Source organism: Pleurodeles waltl, chromosome 3_1 (assembly GCF_031143425.1).
Source record: "Pleurodeles waltl isolate 20211129_DDA chromosome 3_1, aPleWal1.hap1.20221129, whole genome shotgun sequence".
NCBI classification, from domain to species: domain Eukaryota; kingdom Metazoa; phylum Chordata; class Amphibia; order Caudata; family Salamandridae; genus Pleurodeles; species Pleurodeles waltl.
The window spans coordinates 168,608,950-168,628,535 of NC_090440.1; the positions used below are offsets into that span (position 1 = coordinate 168,608,950).

General features: G+C 44.4%; 1 protein-coding gene across 1 annotated transcript in view; it reads right to left on the reverse strand.

Moving 5' to 3' along the window:
* Window positions 1-19,586, reverse strand: part of MINDY2 (MINDY lysine 48 deubiquitinase 2) — a 469,571-nt gene that overhangs the window by 45,367 nt on the left and 404,618 nt on the right. Inside the window, exons 7-8 of the mRNA XM_069222089.1 lie at window positions 15,862-16,035; window positions 8,733-8,912 (exon numbers count right to left, since the gene is read on the reverse strand). Coding sequence (XP_069078190.1) covers window positions 8,733-8,912; window positions 15,862-16,035 — 354 coding nt within the window. The remainder of the gene's footprint in view (window positions 1-8,732; window positions 8,913-15,861; window positions 16,036-19,586) is intronic.

Sequence of the window (19,586 nt, forward strand, 5' to 3'; positions counted from 1 at the left end):
GAGACAGCGTTGACTTGCTTGGTCATGGTGAGAAGGGGGTCCAGGATGAATCCGAGGTTGCGTGCGTGGTCTGAAGGGGTTGGTGCGGTGCCCAGGGCCGTGGGCCACCAGGAGTCGTCCCAGGCGGACGGGGAGTTTCCGAGGATGAGGACTTCCGTCTTGTCTGAGTTCAGTTTCAGGCGGCTGAGCTTCATCCATTCTGCGACATCTTTCATTCCATCCTGCAGGTTGGCTTTGGCGGTGGCTGGGTCTTTAGTGAGGGAGAGTATCAGCTGGGTGTTGTCGGCGTAGGAGATGATGTTGATGTTGTGTTTGCGAGCGATGTCGGCGAGGGGGCTCATGTAGACATTGAAGAGAGTAGGGCTGAGCGAGGAGCCTTGTGGGATGCCGCAGATGATCTCAGTGGGTTCCGAGCGGAAGGGCGGGAGGTAGACTCTTTGGGATCGGTCCGAGAGAAAGGAGGTGATCCAGTCCAGGGCCTGTCCTTGGATTCCGGTGGAGCGGAGGCGGGTTATTAGGGTGCGGTGGCAGACGGTGTCGAAGGCAGCCGAGAGGTCGAGGAGGATGAGGGTGGTTGTTTCTCCGTTGTCTAGTAGTGTTCGGATGTCGTTGGTGACTGCGATGAGGGCGGTTTCTGTGCTGTGGTTGGCCCTAAAGCCGGACTGGGAGGGGTCGAGCAGGTTGTTGTCTTCGAGGAAGTTGGTCAGTTGCCGGAGTGGATGGTGTTCATGGTTGTTCGAGTCTCTTCGGCGCTGATGGGTGTCCAGGTGTTGAGGGTGATGGTTGGGGCTACGAGTTCCGTGGTGGTCGGTGGGATCTGTGGTCCGAAGCCGTCGTACAGGTCGGTGATCTTTCGATGGAAGAAGGTAGCAAGGGAGTTGCAGAGTTCTTGAGAGGGCGTGATGGAGTTGGAGCTGGCGTTGGGGTTGGAGAGCTCTTTGACGATGCTGAAGAGTTCTTTGCTGTTGTGAGTGTTCTTGTCCAGTCTTTCTTTGAAGGATGCTCTTTTGGTGGAGCGGATCAGCTGGTGGTGTTCGCGGGTGGCGGTTTTGAGGGCTGACATATTTTCTGCGGTGTGTTCTTTGTGCCAGGTTTTTTTGAGGGTACGGCAGGTTTTCTTGGATTCTTTGAGGGCGTCTGTGAACCAAGGAGATTTCCTGATGTTGGTCTGTCTTGGGAGACGTCTTGGGGGGGGGGGGGGGGGGGGTCAGTGCGAGGTTGTCAGCGCAGTTGGTGATCCACTGTGTGAGTTTGAGGGCTGCGTTGTTGGCGTCTGAGGTGATGGCAGGTCGGTTATGGTTGAGAGTGGAGAGTAGCTGTTCTGTGGAGATTTTGTTCCAGGGTCTGCGGGGGATAGGTTGTGTGCGAAGGTGGTGGGTTTTGCGTCTGAAGTTGAAGTGGACACATCTGTGGTCGGTCCAGTGTATCTCGGAGGAGTGGCTGAAGGATACGTGGTTGCTGGCGGAGAAGATGGGGTCGAGCATGTGTCCGGCGATGTGGGTGGGGGTGTTCGCCAGTTGCTTGAGTCAGAGGTTGGCGAGGTTGTCCAGTATGGTGGTGGTGTTGGGGTCGTTGTTCTTCTCCAGGTGGAAGTTCAGGTCTCCGAGGAGGATGTAGTCTGGTGAGGCTAGGGCGTGCGGGGAGATGAAATCTGTGATGGATTCGCTGGGCGCGTGTGCCGGGGGGCCTGTAGACGAGGGTTCCTCTGAGGGTGGTCCTGGGGTCGGTGTGGATCTGGAAGTGGATATGTTCTGCGGCGAGGAGGGTGTCTTCAGTGGAGGTAGTGCCGTTGATGGAGCTCTTGTGGATGATGGCGATTCCTCCTCCGATTTGGTTGGTGCGGTCTTTCCTGGTGATCTTGTATCCGTCGGGGATGGCTAGGGCGATGTCGCGGGCCGATGAGGCGTTTATCCAGGTCTCAGTGATGAAGGCGACGTCTGGTGCCGTGGAGTCCAGGAGGTCCCATAGTTCAATGGCGTGCTTGTGGACGGAGCGTGCGTTGATGAGGATGCACTTGAGGTGGTTGTTGGAGCGTGGGCTGGTGGACGGATTGCAGTCGCGGTGGAAGGAAAGCTTGCATATGTGACAGGCGAAGGGTCCATGGGTGCGTTTCGGGCTGGCTTGATATGCTGGTTATGTATTTAACAACAGCAACAGCAAAACACCAGCCAATAAAGCCAAAGTTATCGGAAATCCTCCAAAAATGCTTCCGAAAATAGAATGAATAGCCGAAGGTATCAAACCGAAAATGGAAGAGAGGGCATGAGCAAAACCAACACCAACGGCTTTAAAAAAATGTGCAATTCCAGCAGTGCTGGACGCATTAAATATACGTCCCACGAGTTCACCAAAGTGTCTCGGAAAGTTAGTATTTAACAGGGACTGTATTTCCGCAGATGACCTCGCCACCTGAAGTGCGTAGGTCTCGCGCGCAGATGTAAGGGCCACATGCTTTTGAAACAATAGAGCCTTTAGTCGACTTAACTTGTCAAAATTCACCTTGGAAGTAGCAATGTGAGGCCAGATGTCTGCTACCTCCCTTAATTTAGTGGGGGGAAACAACACATTCCCGCAGCACGTAACGGCCTTGGTGACCACGTAAACTATTCCGGCCCGTATCCCACAACAGTCTTCACTGTTAAGAAGGACGTAGCTGCCGTTTGAAAGCACCTGGAATGTGTTCTTAATCACGGGGACTGGAACTCCCTTCAGATAGCAAGCCAAATTCGCAACCGATGCATTACACGCCCCATGCAAGGACAGCTGCTTACAAACCATCGAATGGCTGACAGAAGTTTCGCATTTACCGCCGCTAAGAAAAACCTCCCTCATACCATTAAGACATCTGTATAGAAAGGGAAGCTCCCACACCTCATGTATGTAACTGTCTCCCAATTTCTCATATCTGCCCACCGGAATATGCTTCAAACAAGAAGTGAATTGCACAGTGGAAATAGGCATATTAATAACCCCGTGTATCAACCATTCAGCTGACGGAATCTCAGCCCCAGTAAAAGGCAACTTCTCCAACTTTTCAATATTCAACATAACATATGTCGCCTCCTTTTTGGCCATCAGCTGTTGTTGACCTGTCAAATTAAAGGAAAAAAATATTTCCCTGGCTCTCATGTGCTGCCACGGAACGCGACCCGCCTTCAATGTCTGTAGTGTCCAACCCAACTGCATAATGGACTGCGTTTGACTCTGTCCATGATATAACGAAGACATATCTGATCTAATAATGTCTATAGCAGAGGAAACAATGTTGTCAATCGTATATACACGGTCGGACAGTGTATGTATTCCATTATCCACAACAGACAATGCCATTTTCAAATTTTCCTGATCTATCTGCCTCAACCGGGCCGCCGCCTCCTGTTGGGAAAGTTTCCATCTCTCATTGTATACTTCATACACAAAACGTTTCCTCCGGGGCACTCTTGGACCTGACAAAAAATCTTGCAAGTCAGTATAATTAGACAGTAACGTGAGATGTGTCTTAACTGCGTCTAGCGTGGATGATTTTAACCATTGTTGACAAAGTTTCCCCACGCTATATGTTGTAATGATATCAGCATGTTCTGGTGATATGTAGCAAGGGTCTGCCCTACCGCAACAAGATCCAATGTGGGCGCTCCCGTCAGCATTTTGGAGCAACACTCCTGGGACATTTGGAGTGTGGCTGGTCTTTGTCATTCCGACCAGTTTTGGATTGTGTGCAACCCGTGTTTCGGTGCCTTTGGTGTTCGTTTGAACATGCAATGGCTCTCTGTCTCTCACTGCAGCGCCCCCCAGTGGTTGATGCTAATCTGTTGATGTTCCCGATTAGGGCTCATTCCCAGACATGTGCACTGCGGTTGCTTCGTGAGGCGGTTTATGAGATTCCCTTCCTGGAGGAAGATGCTATTGTCTCGTTCATAGGCCCTGCACAGGATGCCGCCTTGGATGGTTCTGGGGCTTTGGAACACACCTGCTCCATGATAGTATGTGGCGTGGATTTTCTGGTGTTGACATCTGCCGAAGTGGAGGATATCCTGCTTTCCGTGGCTTCCATTTGAAATTGGGTTTCTTCTAAATTGACATTGTAACGATTTGTTTTTTCTGTCACATGCTTGCAAATTTAAATGTAGTTTTGTGCTTTGGTGTCCTCTGGACTTGTCGAAATGTATTTTGTATATTTTTTATCTGGGACATATTTTTGTTTTTCGTTTTGATTAGAACCACTGACTACCGACAAGGGGAGGGTGTAGTGTGGTCATTTTTATGTATCTTTTGCGCATTAGCTTCAGGCGCTAGGCCTTTGTGCACTTTGCCCTGGATGTATTTTATTCCTTTGCTTGCAGCATAGAGCCTCTGTGCACTTTGCTCTAAATACATTTTATTCAGCTTCGTACTGTTATTTTTCAAATAGCCAGTTCTACGGTCTTGTTTTATTTTTTATATCACACTGTTTAGCCTACTTCAGCACTGGAGTTCTCAATAACACATTCTTGCTCACTCTGTGCTTCTGTGTACCAGATACAGTCTGGTACATTGCCGATAGACGTGGTAGGAGTTTAGTCTTTGGATCGAAGATATACGTTCTTGCGTAGGGACATTTTGTGATCACACTGACATGTTAGTTTTACAAACACTTCCTTGTCCTAATACACACAAGAGGGAGATTCCGACCAGGGAACCACAACTAGACGCTGACTGCCCTGTTGCAGATGCTGAACCAGATCACAGGCCTTTGCTCAGGTATGAGGGTTGATGTCTTCCCCAGGAATCTGAAAGGCAAGCTTAGAGCTTAACATGCTGTGCTCAAAATAGAACTGACTCAGAGAGAAAGTAACCTATTAACACTATGATAGCGTTATTGTTATGTTTCACTCTCCTCGTGACTATTTCAATCCTACTGTGTTGTATGGTTCTGGTTATTGCGGCTCACGCCTTAATATCTAAAATGCAGTCGTTTTATTAAAACAATCTATAAAACTCAAACTACCTTTGTCATTTGTATATGAGATCATATTGTAAATGAGAGAGCTGGTTGGGACCTGAGTGACCACGACTTCCCTGAGAAGTTCTAAAGATGTCATGCGCTCGGCTGCCCAGTCATCCCTTCCCCTTGGGAGAGATGAGGCACTGTTAGTTAGCCGGAGCAAAACCGGATTGAAGGTCCTTCTCAGTGGGTAAGACTCAGTCCCCCACACCGGGAACGACCCTGCGACCTAGAAATCCAGTAGTCTCATTTAGGATAATGAGAGCCCACGCGACAATAGCAGGTGGTAGTTCGTCCGGGGTTGAGTGCGTGGAGGGAGGCGGCGTCGTAACTGAGCTGGGGGTTTTGGGACCGCTTGGGGCCAGGGGTTCTGGCGCTGGGCGCGGACGGGCGCCTTGGGCTTGCCTTTGGCGAGCCAGCGGCCGCCATAAGAGGGGAGGTGGGGGAGGAGGGGTCAGCTGGGGGGCGGGAGGGAGGACGACGAATGGGAGCAGGGGGGGCGGGCCGCACGGGTGGCAGCGGTGGGAAAACGGGAAGCGGGGAGGCGGGAAAAGTGAAAAAGTGAAAAGTGCAAAAGTGAAAAGTGAAAAAGGGAGAAACAGAACAAAAACACTGGAGAAAAGGCGAGGATGGCAAGACAGAATAATCAGAGGAGGAGAAAGCTCAATGTAAGAGAGAAAAGGACGAGATACACAGGCGGAGAAAGCTCAATGGAGGACAGAAAAGGACGAGATACACAGGAGGAGAAAGCTCAATGGAGGACAGAAAAGGACGAGATGCACAGGAGGAGAAAGCTCAATGGAGGAGAGAAAAGGACGAGATACACAGGAGGAGAGAGCGCGAGGCAGAGTGTAGAGGGAGAAAATCACAGGAGGGGAGCCAAGTGGAGAGGACAGAGAGAAGGGAAGGACAGGAGAAAGCGCAAAGGAGCACCTACGATTTACCAGAGGTGACAGGGGCCTGGGCAGGTGGAGCTGCAGCGGCGGGGAAGCGACCCACCCGAGGGTCAAGGGTCACTCAGTCACAAACATGACGGCTATCCCATCCGACGTATTACAATCCCATTATATCTTATGGAGATCGTAATACGGCAGACAAGATATCAGTCACATTTGTGACAGAGTATTCCATCCGCTGAGATCTAAATCAGACCCTTAGTGCTGAAATTCTGAAAATGAGTAGGAAAAAACTTTAATATGTTACAGTGTTTACATCGGTTACTTTTTGTCACTATGGCCTATTTACAAAAGCAGTACACCATTACGTCGGTTGGATACAGTGTTTTTACATCAAGTCAGCAATCTATCCCAACTAGACCTCTTGATTATGGCTCGTTTGATCAAAGGTTTTTAAGTGGCTAATGTAGAAGTAGAATTGGATAGAGGACACCAACTCAGCTCAACTCAGAAAGTAGGCTTTCAAATCAAACTCTTTTGAGTTAGAGTAGGTCGGAAACTAAGAATACTACTGGCCTAACAAACCAGTTTAGTTAGTTGTTAAGGGGAATTATGTTTCTTTTGGACTGTACTGAAAAATGTCAAAATCCTGTACAGTATTGACCGAGTGTTAAATAGGTTGCTGGCAACGTGGATCTCTCTCTGTTATTCTGGCACAGCACATTGAAATAAGATTTATGAAAACATGGAGTTCATTTGCTCTGAGACCTCTCTGGATAAACTGACAGATTCTCATGTTCTATTAACAAGAGAATCGGGAGCACTTCTGCAGTCAAGTGCGCTTTCCCAGGACTTCTAATCTGTTACTTTACAGCAGTCAGATCAGTTCCATGACTCCACTGATAGGGCAGAAGCATCGCCCTGTTCATATGGATTGATTACTGAGTAAGCAAACCTACACCCTACATCTTGTTCAGTATTTAACAAAACCTCTCTAGTAAAAACTCTTTAGTGTTCAAAGATTAGGACCCACATTTGTTTTTTATGGGAAAACTGTAATTACAATTGGTTGAGCTTTCAATCCCCTAAAACACCCATAGGTCATATCCCTGAAATGCGCTACTCTCCCAGTCCCATGAGAAACAAACATTGAGAAAGGCGAAGCTTCTCCTGTTTCCTAATACTTTTTGGTAATGTGTAGATGTGGCAATTAAAAAACCCAAGTTTGACAACAGGGCAGCGTTATTTTAGGTTGACGCAGGCACCATACAATTTTTTGTTTATTTACAGATGCATGATTGCAAATGCCATTGCTACTGCTGAACAAAAAAAATATAATTTTAGCATTGCATAAGCACGTTAGGCAACGGCACATCAGCAGCCAAATGGCAGCTGCCAGGCCATCCATAAAAAATTAAATACACAAAAATATGTAAAGGACTTCAAGGAGTAAGGGGAGCAATGGAGAAGGCGGGTGTGGGAAGAAGCAAAGAGGAATGGGCAAAAAAGCAACAGAGGAACTTGAGTCTAGGAAAAAGTGGGGAAAAACAATGAACAAGCTTTGGGGTGAGAGAAGCTGGAGAAACCGTGCGTGGTAAGGGTGTGTGTTTGGTGGGGGTGTGTTTGGTGGGGGAAGTAGCAAATAAGAATGAAATAAAAAACATGCACGCTCTCATGAAGTTCAGAAGGACAAAGAAAAATTCGTTCTCTGAACGTGAGCATTGTCAGAATATAATTCATCCAATCAAAAGGCTAGCAAAGAGGCTATGCTTCAGGGAAGTAACAAATACAAGAGGATGGTGAGCCTTTGAAAACAAGGCAAGCCAATGGAAGTGACAATAAAGACAACCAATAATAAGCAATGGGCAGGCTCTAAGGTCACCAAGGTTTTGGAATGGACCACAAGAGGTCTACTGCAAACAAACAAACGCTGCCAGTAGGTGACACCTGAAAACAGTTGTTGTTTTTATCTGAAATCTATTTACTTTTTTTATTTTTATTTAAACAACCGATATAGTTAGAAAGATTTACTCAGCCGCCCCTGAAAGCCCTAAATTCCCAGCTGAATACCCTAAAAGCAAGTGAAATTGTAAGAGTTCTTATGAGATTCCTTGTTAAAGTATAAAAGAGGGCAGCTAGATTTTTAAAGACATACTCCTATTATGTGTGATCAGTGATTAATGATTCCATAACAGCTTTTTTCACAGTCCGCCAGACATGGGCTTCCTAGATGGATGTATGAGGTTATTACATTAAAAGAGATGAGGAAGATAGCTAAGACTCAGTTATACGTAAGACGGGTCATTTGTTTTGAAAAACAATCTGCACTCAGGCTCACCGAATTTAAGGGCCTTTTCAGTCAAAGGAGATCTATTCTGCCACAGCAGCAGCCTGTTTGCAAGAGCTCAGAGTGAAATCGCCTGCCCTTCCTAGTAGAATACAGAGAGGAGGAGGAATTACACAAAACAGTTTTACCTGCTGCAGTAGGCTTTTTAAACAGGCCTGAGAAGACCAGTGCAGTTCTGTGTGCGAACTTAAAAGAACCGTACGGCCCTTGGTCTTCATACAGAGATCCATTTTATCCAGTTCCAAGGCTTATGCTATCAGGCACCCCATCCTTGTATTACCGTTTGATGACACCCACATGCCACAAACTGTTTTTTGTTTTTTTTTCATTACAAAACATATCATTTAGGCTTCTAACATATCTAGAATGAAGGGAAAAACAAGACAAGCTGTTTATAATACAGTGCAAGTAAGATTTTATCAGATGTTTGATGGACCGGAGGAGATATATTTAAAATAGAAATTACTGATTTCCTGCAAACTTTCAGATACAACTACCCTTTTACCTGGGGCTGTGAAGAGGCATTGACCTGTTCCTGTTCTTGATAGTACTGAGATGCACGTCTGTCTTCATCCTCCTGGAGTTTCTTGGCCAGCTCCAAGTCACTTATACCTTCTGGAATATGCTCCCAGTCAATATCTTCGTTCTGCTGCTCTTGTTGCAGAGACAATGCAATCAAATAATCCTACAAGTAAACATTTCCAGTTATTACTCAAATCAAGTGGTGCAAAGCCAAAAACAGTATAAAGGATTTGTTTAAGAATAACGACCTTTTTAAAGTATTTTCAGTCTTCTCCATTTATTGATCTTGCATTTCTTCAATTTTGTGGTATAGGACTAAGTTAATACAACATACCCTGCATTTAAAAATACATTTGAGAAAAGTATTCTTTGTGGAAACAAAATGCATGGTTTTACAGTTACAGTACAAGCACAAGCAGTTCAGCTCGAAAACTTTATTAACAAATTACATTCTTGAGAGGGTGTAGCTGTCAGGATCACTATTTAGTGGCAAACACAGCTAGGGCATCGATATCATGACAGTCCTAAAGGTACTTAATCTAACAAAAAATCAGTCCAGTACTTTTTAAGCACTCGGGGTGAAATACTGGGCACAAGAACAACACATGTTCTATTTTTAGGTTTCATGCCCAAACAAATATAATGAGAATTCTGGTGGGTACTCTAAATGCATATTTGTCAAACCTGTGACTACCCACAGCCGGCACAGCTTAAGGAGCTTCAAAGAGATGCCTGTTTGCAGCAAGCATTTGTTTACTGTATGACAGGGAGGGAATAGTTGCAGCACAAGACGTGTCCAGCAGAAATCCAGCTTTCGCCTTTAGAGATGCGAATAGGGAAGGAGGGCACCCATAGATAAATAGCGCCAAATGTGTGAATGAAAATCATACTGTGGGGCCTTTACTAATATTGGGGGCCTCTCCTGGGAATTTATCATGTTGTTCGTTTCTTCCATTGAGCTTGGTTCACAGATTATCAGATTATAGAACTGAGAGGGAATGCTTTGCCCAAGATCTTTCTTCTCAGTACAGTAGGAGATTCCCCAAGACTAGAACACTGTACTATTTGCTGGAAAGATTACAACTTTAGCACCATACTACATTTTGATGAATTATAATGACTAGATTATGAATCTGGTTGTTATCTAGCCCTCCACCTCAACACCTGAGATAATATCTAGCCATTGTTTCTTTGTTACCATAGACTTAATAGGACCTTTTATATTCATTCTAAAGATTACCGAGTTGAGAAGCAATGAGAGCAGCAGAATAAATTCCAAAAGTTATTACATAAGAGCGTACAATTTGGTCAAATGGTGAGGCCGGGATTAAAAACTATGCACCTCATTCCACAGTTTTTAATTAAGCCACAGCTGGACTGGTAGTGATTCTGGTGGCAGAGAAATGTCCCTGAGTTGGGGGCTCTACCAGGATTTTTAATACAGTGCACATTTGAAAAATATTTAGGTAAAGTAGTAAAGCTAAAATTGGATGTAAAAGTTTCTAGTTTCACGGCTAAAAGGTAGGCCTGTGCGAAATTTTAGTTATCCTGGCATAATCTTCTTTCCCGCATGTGGCATGAAATTTCTAAAAGGATGCTGTTCGCCACATTGTTTAATTATGTGCTGTCTGCGACAAAAATATCGCACAACAGCATAGGAACAATGAGAATGACCAGAACGGGAGGGGCTACTGTTTGCACAGCTTGCGTTTTGTTGTGCTTTTTTTAAGTGTAAAATGCATCCTCGCGTCAACAGAATTGAAACAAGGAAAAATTTCCAGATATAATTTTGCACCAAATGCCAGTTTTGCATTTCATGTAATTACGCACACGTTTGTCAAATATTTCTGAAATTTCATGTCATTGGGCAACCACAAATTGTGCATTCCATACAAAAAAGTACCCACTGGACAACATGTAGTGGTGGTGTGTGCCTCCTCCCAGTACTGCCCACCTTGTTAATGGTCCTGTCAAGATGTTTCTTTATAGCACTCGCTACCATTACTGAATCTCTGTTTAAGCAACCTCAATATTTTCATATACATTGTGTAACTGCACATCTTACAAAAAGCATCTGCAAGGTGTAATTCATGGCTCTAATTTCCATACAATTGATTATCATTTTGCCTCGATGAGCCACAGTGTTATATGCAGGAATTCTCTAGTGGTTCCTTTGCACAAAAGTGGCCATCCTCCTCTTTGTGCCTTTTTAGGGTCGAGCACCCAAGCGATCTGGCCTGTTGTAATCTCTCTGTGGGTTTTTAACCACGCCCACTCTTGCTATTTGTTCTTTGTTGTGCTTGTTTTCGATGCTTCATTTTTATTAGTGCATTTTGTGAAATGTCACTCCTCTGTGTGCTGAGTTGCCTCCCAGGTGATTTCACTAAGTGAACATTTTTGTTGCCCATCACACTACATCACGCTTCCTCCTGTTACAGCAGGTGAAGGTCCCTCCTCTGGTTTTGGTTTGCCGTTCATCCCAGCCGCGATCCTTTCTGGAGCTTCACACAGGGAGCCAATAACTCTAGTGCTCACAGCAGCCATGGCGCTTTGAATTGACTTGCTTATGTCAACTGTTTTACTTTTCATTTTCAATGTATGTTGCAATAAAAGTCCAGTTAGGAATTTACAAAGCTATAGCTCTAACTCGAGCAAACTTGAGACCCACTGCATTGCAAATGCTTGTTTAGGATGGAATGAAATCTAGGCTCAGAACTTAAGTCCAATTTACAATACAAGTATATTCAGCATAAGAGTGTGTGCTTCAACTCAGAAGCGCTAATGTCACTAAGATATTTTCAGAACTCCATTTATATCGCAGCAGTAAAATACAATGTTAACAGACATTCAGTATAGAAATGTTAGGTTAGAACTGCTATGCAAGATGCATCAGAGTATATGAAAGATTGCAGCCTAAAGGTCAAAATGGGCATGGGGGAATAGGTTTGATGACGACTACAATAACCTCAAGAAAGAAATCAAACAGATTGTGGCCCAGTAAATCTGGGGATCATATAATGTTTAAACAAAACTGATATAAGTAAAAAACAAAGTCTAGAAAATACAAAAATAAATTAAGGACATTTAAGGAGTCATTACGACCCCGGGGGTCGGTGCTATAGTGGAGGTATTACCGCCAACAGGCTGGCGGTACCTACCTCCACTATTATCACATTGGCGGTTTGGCCAAAGCCAAACCACCAAGTCAACACACCGACCGCCACGGTGGCCGGCCATGGCATTTGGAACCTGCCCACCGCCATGGTTTTCGTGGTTTCTGTACCGCCACGGAAACCATGGCGGTAGGCACTATCAGTGCCTGGGAATTCCCCCTCCCCGAGTTCTCCCCCACCCTCCCCGTCCCCCTCCGGACCCTCTTCCCCACATCTACACACATACACAAAAATACATTCACACCCATCCACACATTCACCCACGCATGCATGCATGCATACATACATACACACACACTGCAAAACTCACAAATATACATCCTGGCACACATGCAAGCACACGACACAACATGTACATAAACACACACACACTCATGCACACACGTATTACACACGCATGCACGCATTCAAACACAGTCACACACCCCCACACACACAACACCCCTCACCCCCTCTCCTGTCGGAGAACCTGACTTACCTGCTTGCAGGGGGTCCTCCAGCAGGAGACGTGACGTGGCTCTGCTGCCAGCAGCAGCGTCCGACAACAAAACACCGCCAGGCCGTATCATGAACATGATACAGTAGGCGGTGTTTTAATGGCGTGGCGCTGCTGCTGGTAGCAGCGCCACCTTACCGCCATCCGCCGCCATGACCGTTGCCGGAATTCCACCAGCCTTCTGGCAGAATGCTGGGTACGGTCATAATGGCATGGACGGCCGGTAGTCACGGCGCAGGTATGTTGGCAGCCGTCGCTGTGGCAGTAGGCGGCATTTGCCTCCAATCTCATAATGAGGGCCTTAATGTGTAAGAATAATGCAGCAAGCAAAAACAGCAGTTTCTGACAGTTAATTCAACTAAATAAAATACCCTTAGAACTTTAGACTTGAGAGCAAATGAGGAGAAAAGAGAAAGGGTGCAATACCTTTCTTGAAGCTTTACTGGAAGTAATACAGAAGGTTCACAATGATAAGTCTAAAAGACATCTGGGGATTCGATTTACACTTGAATTAGCAGACATATGATTTAATATACTTTTATATACCAGTATTAGAGAAAGCTAAATCTGATGAACTGCAGGTCTACAATAGCTTTATATATCCTGGGGCACCACCCTAATTAACATATCGGTGTTGCATATTTTCAATTTTATATCTATGGCAGACAAATGCATTCCATATGCCAAATAGTTTTTAAAAAGTTGAAAACGTGTTCTCCGGATTCATTTGTTGCCCTATTGTCATTACGCACATTAAACTTGTTGAAATTGGAAGATGGTTTTGGATGACCAAATATAAAACTGTACTACTTTTCTACTTTTACATGCTATGGTTCCAGATTTGTCTCCCCTGCTGTGGCTGCTGTTGGTTACCCTGGCAGATTCGAAATGGAATAATATGTTGCGCTTGTACAACTTGCCTATAAATATTGCCCCATCCCCTTTGTCAACTTTGAATCAAGAATACAGGATTTAGTGGCCGCAGAACAAGGCCAGGTTACCAAAAAAGAAATAACTAGATGGCAGAAATATGGCTTTGTTAAGAAAAACAGATTTTGTTACTAGCAGAAGGCAGAAACACCGGTCTGCATTTCAGCAAATATTTACAAATCTGGGAGAATGGCTCTAGTGGTCATTTTCGCAAATATGTTCTGATCTCCAAAAGATTGAACTTTTCTATATTGATGCAGCTAACGAATCGGCATATCAATTAATTGGAAATATTCAAGAACAAGGCTTGGGGAAACACTACGATGTTTTACTGGAATGCGCTCAAAAGTGGGACAAGGAAACACAAATGGCATTGCCACTAGAGCTCTAGAAAAGAATAAATGAATTATATTTCACACAATGCGTGAAATCAATTACAGAAGAATGCAATTCTTCACAAAATAGCTTAGTTACAGAACTGCTGCATTGATAAGAAAATTAAGCCTGCTTGTTTTAGATGTTCTGCAAGGGATGGGGAAAACTAGTTGCATTTAGCATGGCTCTGCCTAAACATTATAACATTCTGGAGAGAAATCTCTCTGAATAGAGGCTCTAAACTGGATGAAACTTCCCCATGATCCAATGACTGCTTTAGTTTGATAGTGAACGTCCTTAGATATTTCTACCAGACATCGAAAACGATTAATCAACAATGATAGTAACAAGATCACTGGTGACATAGTATTGGAAATCACTGCAAACACTACTATGTTCTGAACAGTATGCAAAATGGTTAAAGTTCAAGAAAAAGAAAACTTATCCAGACAGAAAGGTGGCAGTGAACGCATTGAAATGGCATGGATGATTTTATATGAGAATCTAACTGGTTATTATGCTGAGAAGGAGGAATGTATATGTATCAAAATTGCACTTCCAGTATTGAAGTTAAAATGTGAAGGATGTTTTTGACTAACTAATTTAAAAGTCCCTGGCAAATAACATTACCTTTGTATATAAAATAAAAAAGAGAGAGAAATGGTTTCCACATTTATAATTTACTAAACTAATATGGAATCCAAAAATAATTATATTGTATCAACTAGATCTGGAATTACTCCCACCATCGTTTTTGCCAACATCTGTAAGTTGATAGGTGGCCTGAAGCTAAGCTGTGGACCTGGGCTGGACTCTGTTCCTGCAGTTCTGTAGTAGTGTAGGGGAAAAATCCGATCTGATGTGGTAGGCAGAACTATTAAAACATGATTAAAAATGTATAACTTTGTCATACTCCTATGTCCTGGAGCAGGTCAAGCCATTTTACATAATGCAGAAATGTCCAACCCCAGCCATATTGGTTTCTTTCCTGCAAGACTACAGAAGAAGACCTAGCTAAAAAATAAACTGTGTAGACATGCATTCTTGTTATACTGTGGAAATAATGATTCTCCTGAGTATTTATATAGTTTCCTTGATCTGCTGTGGTGCAATGGGTTATTACACTTCCGAACCTGGATCTGCCTCTTTAAAAAGACAAACAATGGTCATTGCCTGTGTGGTTTAGGTGACATATAGTACTGATCATCCTTTGCTAACCTATTTTTATCTGTGCAACCCAGGGTAGGACTTATCCACCCACAATTCTTTGTTTAAAAACTCTTACAAGAGAGCATTTGACTTCTTGATGAAAAAGGAATTCGGGTGGTAGGAATCGCACATGGACGCTCACTGTATGCTGCTCTTCAGGCCACATTTTAAATAAAGCTCTAATTATGTTTTAGAATGAATATGTATTAGTAGCTTCATAACATGAATTATGTTCTTATGCTTAACTAGGTTCCTTTTTAACTATTTTAAATATATTACAGTAATCTTTATATAGTGGTTCCTGACAAATGTCAATTCAGTGATTAAAGCCTGCTGTATGGATAACTTGCCTAAATCAATAGATATATTTACAAAATAATTTGAAAGCATTTGGTCTTGAGGTGAATCAGACGACACAGTTGCATCATAGGTTTACAGGAAGTAATATAACAGTGATTAGGATATATATAAGAATGACAATTACACAGTCAGTGTGGGGGTGGGGTGAGATAAGGGGGTAAAGCTACAAAGACCAACTTAATTGACCGTTCAGAATTGTCTTTACATTGACTAATATATTGAAAAATACAATATCATGATCATTTTATATTGCAATTTAATATCTCTTAAATTGGCCCTTTTCTCTTATTTTAGTCTATGTTCTAAGAATTTTGGAATGAAGATGTCAACTGCAAGAGCATATGCAGACCAACATGCAAACTAATACAACACAATAAGCTAACACAAATTACAATCCAGAATCTGGATGGAAAGTATTCAGTCATGATAAGAGGCATTGAAATTGTGTGCAGTATGTGGACAAAAGTAGCAAAAGTATTTGACAAGTTCACTCGCAAACCTATTTGGGAATATCCTTTAAGCTACACTGTAATAGAGGTGCTTAAAATATGGAGGGGGGGCATAATTACCTGGTCTATCTGGTCTAGTTGTCCTTCATAAACAGCATCTGGGTTAGATGGCGGTCTCAGATGGAAATCAGCATCACAGAAATTCCCATCCCCATCTACATTGTGTAAACTTTCCCAGACAATCTTCTCCTCAGTAAGAAATCCCAGGTCTGTAACAAGCAGGTAAAGTTGGTCCTAGATAGAAATAACACAAAAGAATGATTACAAGCTTTACCCAAGTTACATAATGTCCGTCGTGTACCACACATTTGGAAAAACATACAGCAGATGTACGACTTTTGGTAGTTAAAACCATCAGCAACATCTTGAATTCTAATTCTACCTCTTAGCACTTACAGTGCCCTCCTGCACTCAGATTGCTCAACTGGAAATGTGTTGGAGCTTTCTGTTCCGACAGATTCTCTGTGCTTTGGATTCCTGTACTCCAGTAAGGGGTACAGGAATTCCAACCATTCCATGAACATGCTGGTTGGTTGTTTCCTTTCAGGGCTCTTCATATTGTCTGTCCAATATTCATTATCCAATTCAATATGGACATTCTCTAGCTGTTTAATACAGTTACATGGTTTTTTGACTGTTAGTAAAGTAAGTTTTATTTGTTTAGTTGACAAGCTTTTGAGCTGAAATCTAACGTTAAGTTCACCAAGCATGCTCAACCACCCAAAAAGTTTTTTCTGGATCACCTGCAACTCATTTACAAACAGTAAAGTGCCAACAGTAGCCTCAAATCTCATAGAATACCTAGTGACTGTTGTTCCTATGCCTTACAGCAACTTTAAAAAACAGAGCACATTAAAAAAGGTGTACCCGGAAAACATTAGTAAAAACATAGCAGCTGGTCTGATTTGGGAGAAATTTGTCTGTTTCAATATGGGAACAATATATGCTTTCCGGGGCATTTCATAAAAACTACAAAACATAGTAAAGGTCCTGCGGGGACCTATTGTTACAACTGCAGGTTGTGAGTTGGTGACCCATGTTTCTGCCCTCACAATAGAACAAAAAAAGGGCAATAAATCAAATCAGAACCAGATTAGCAAAAAACGGTCATACCTACTTTTAACAACAAGAAGGTATGGTTCTCTAGTTAATACCATCTTTAACATAAAGTGATGTCATGCACAAGTCTTTGCTAAAGAGAGCCCTTCTCTTTCCATGAGCCTCTGCTTAAAAAAGTGTTATTTCACCCATTTAAAATCCGCTTTGTATATCCCTTTAGGCAGATTAAATAAATCTCCCCTCCTAAGTTCTGAAAGGAGGCCCTAATGTGCTTAAGTCAAAGGATCCGTAGAGCATGATCAAGGGTTACACAATTGTAGGAAGTTGGCTCTGTATATACTATCTCAAAGTGAGTGATGGTGTGCACAGAGCCCACGGGTTCCCCTCAGAGGTTGATAGTGGCAAAATTAGATAATACTAATGCTCTATTTTGTGGTGGTGTGGCGAGCAGTAGGCTTATCAGAGGGTAGTGTTAAGCATTTGTTGTACATACACAGGCAATAAATGAGGAACACACACTCAAAGACTTAACTCCGGGCCAATAGGTTTTTATATAGAAAAATATATTTTCTTAATTTATTCTTAAAACCACAAGATTCAAATTTGAGGTAAGTACATAAAATGCATGGTACTTCACACAGGTAAGTGTAGAACTTTAAAGATTTAAAACAGTAGTACACACAGTTTTGGTTAAAATGGCAATAAGCTATTTTAAAAGTGGACACAGTGCAAAAATCAACAGTTCCTGGGGGAGGTAAATATTGGATAGTTTTTCAGGTAAGTAAAGCACTTACACAATCAGTCTCCTGGGCATAGGCAGCCCACCGTTGTGGGTTCCAGGCAACCCCAAAGCCACAGCACCAGCAACACAGGGCCGGTCAGGTGCAGAGGTCAAAGGAGGGCCCAAAACACATAGGCGCCTATGGAGAACAGGGGTGCTCCATTTCCAGTCTGCTAGCAGGTAAGTACCTGCGTCCTCGGGGAGCAGACCAGGAGGGTTTTGTAGAGCACTGGAGGGGACACACACACAAGCACACAAAACACACCCTCAATGGCACAGGGGTAGTCGGGTGCAGTGTGCAAAGTCGGTGTCGGGTTTGCTATAGAAATCAATGCAGGCAGAGCACAGGGGGGCTTCTCGAGCCAGCCACTGACTGGGCTAGGATGAGTTCCGCCTGCTGGTCACTCCTGCGCTGGTACGTGATTCCTCTCGGTCCGGGGGCGCTACGGGTGCAGTGCTTGGGCCAGGCGTCGGGTTCCTTTGTAACTAGGCAGTCGCAGTCAGGGGGAGCCTCTGGATTCTCTATGCAGGTGTCGCTGTGGGGGTGCAGGGAGGTCGACTCAGGATGTCCACGTCGTTGGAGTCGCCTGGGAGTCCTCTCTGCAGTGTTTGTTGTCCTGAAATTGAGCCGGGGGCGTCAGGTGCAGAGTGTGAAGACTCACGCTTCTGGCGTGAAGTGAGAGTCTCTTTAAAGTTACTTCTTTGTTGCAATTTTGTTTCTGTCTCTGGACAGAGCCGCTGTCCTCAGGAGGTTCTTGGTCCTTTAGGTTCAGGTGAGTCCTCTGAGTCCTCATAGGTCGCTGGTCCCGCTGGATGCGTCGCTGTGCAGGTTTTTTGAGTCTGGAGACAGGCAGGTAGGGCTGGGGCCAAGTCAGTTGTCGTCTCCATCGTCTCTGCGGGGCTTTCAAGTCAGCAGTCCTTTTTGTTGTAGGTTGCAGGAATCTGATTTACTGGGTTCAGGGTCGCCCCTAAATATTAAATTTAGGGTGTGTTTAGGTCTGGGGGCAGTAGCCAATGGCTACTGTCCTGGAGGGTGGCTACACATTCTTTGTGCCTCCTCCCTGAGGGGAGATGGGCACATCCCTATTCCTATTGGGGGAATCCTCCAAAACCAAGATGGAGGATTTCTTAAGGCAGGGGTCACCTCAGCTCAGGACACCTTAGGGGCTGTCTTGACTGGTGGGTGACTCCTCCTTGTTTTTCTCATTATCTCCTCCGGACTTGCCGCCAAAAGTGGGGGCTGTGTCTGGAGGGGAGGACATCTCCAGTAGCTGGGATGCCCTGGGGCGCTGTAACAGGCATGAGCCTTTGAAGCTCACTGCCAGGTGTTACAGTTCCTGCAGGGGGGAGGTGAGAAGCACCTCCACCCAAAGCAGGCTTTGTTCCTGCCACACAGTGACAAAGGCACTCACTCCATGTGGCCAGAAACTCATCTGGTTGTGGCAGGCTGGCAGGAACTGGTCAGCCTAACACTAGGAGTCCGACTGGCATACAGGGGGCATCTCTCAGATGCCCTCTGTGTGCATTGTGCAATATATCCCACACTGGCATCAGTGTGGATTTATTGTGCTGAGAAGTTTGATACCAAACTTCCCAGATTTCAGTGTAGCCATTATGGAACTGTGGAGTTCGTAATTGACAGACTCCCAGACCATATACTCTTTATGGCTACCCCTGCACTTACAATGTCTAAGGTTTGGCTTAGACACTGTAGGGGAATAGTGCTCATGCAGCTATACCCTCACCTGTAGTATAGTGCACCCTGCCTTAGGGCTGTAAGGCCTGCTAGAGGGGTGACTTACTTATGCCACAGGCAGTGGGTTGAGGGCATGGCACCCTGAGGGGAGTGCCATGTCGACTTAGTTATTTTCTCCTCGCCAGCACACACAAGCTGTGAGACAGTGTGCATGTGCTGAGTGAGGGGTCCACAGGGTGGCATAATACA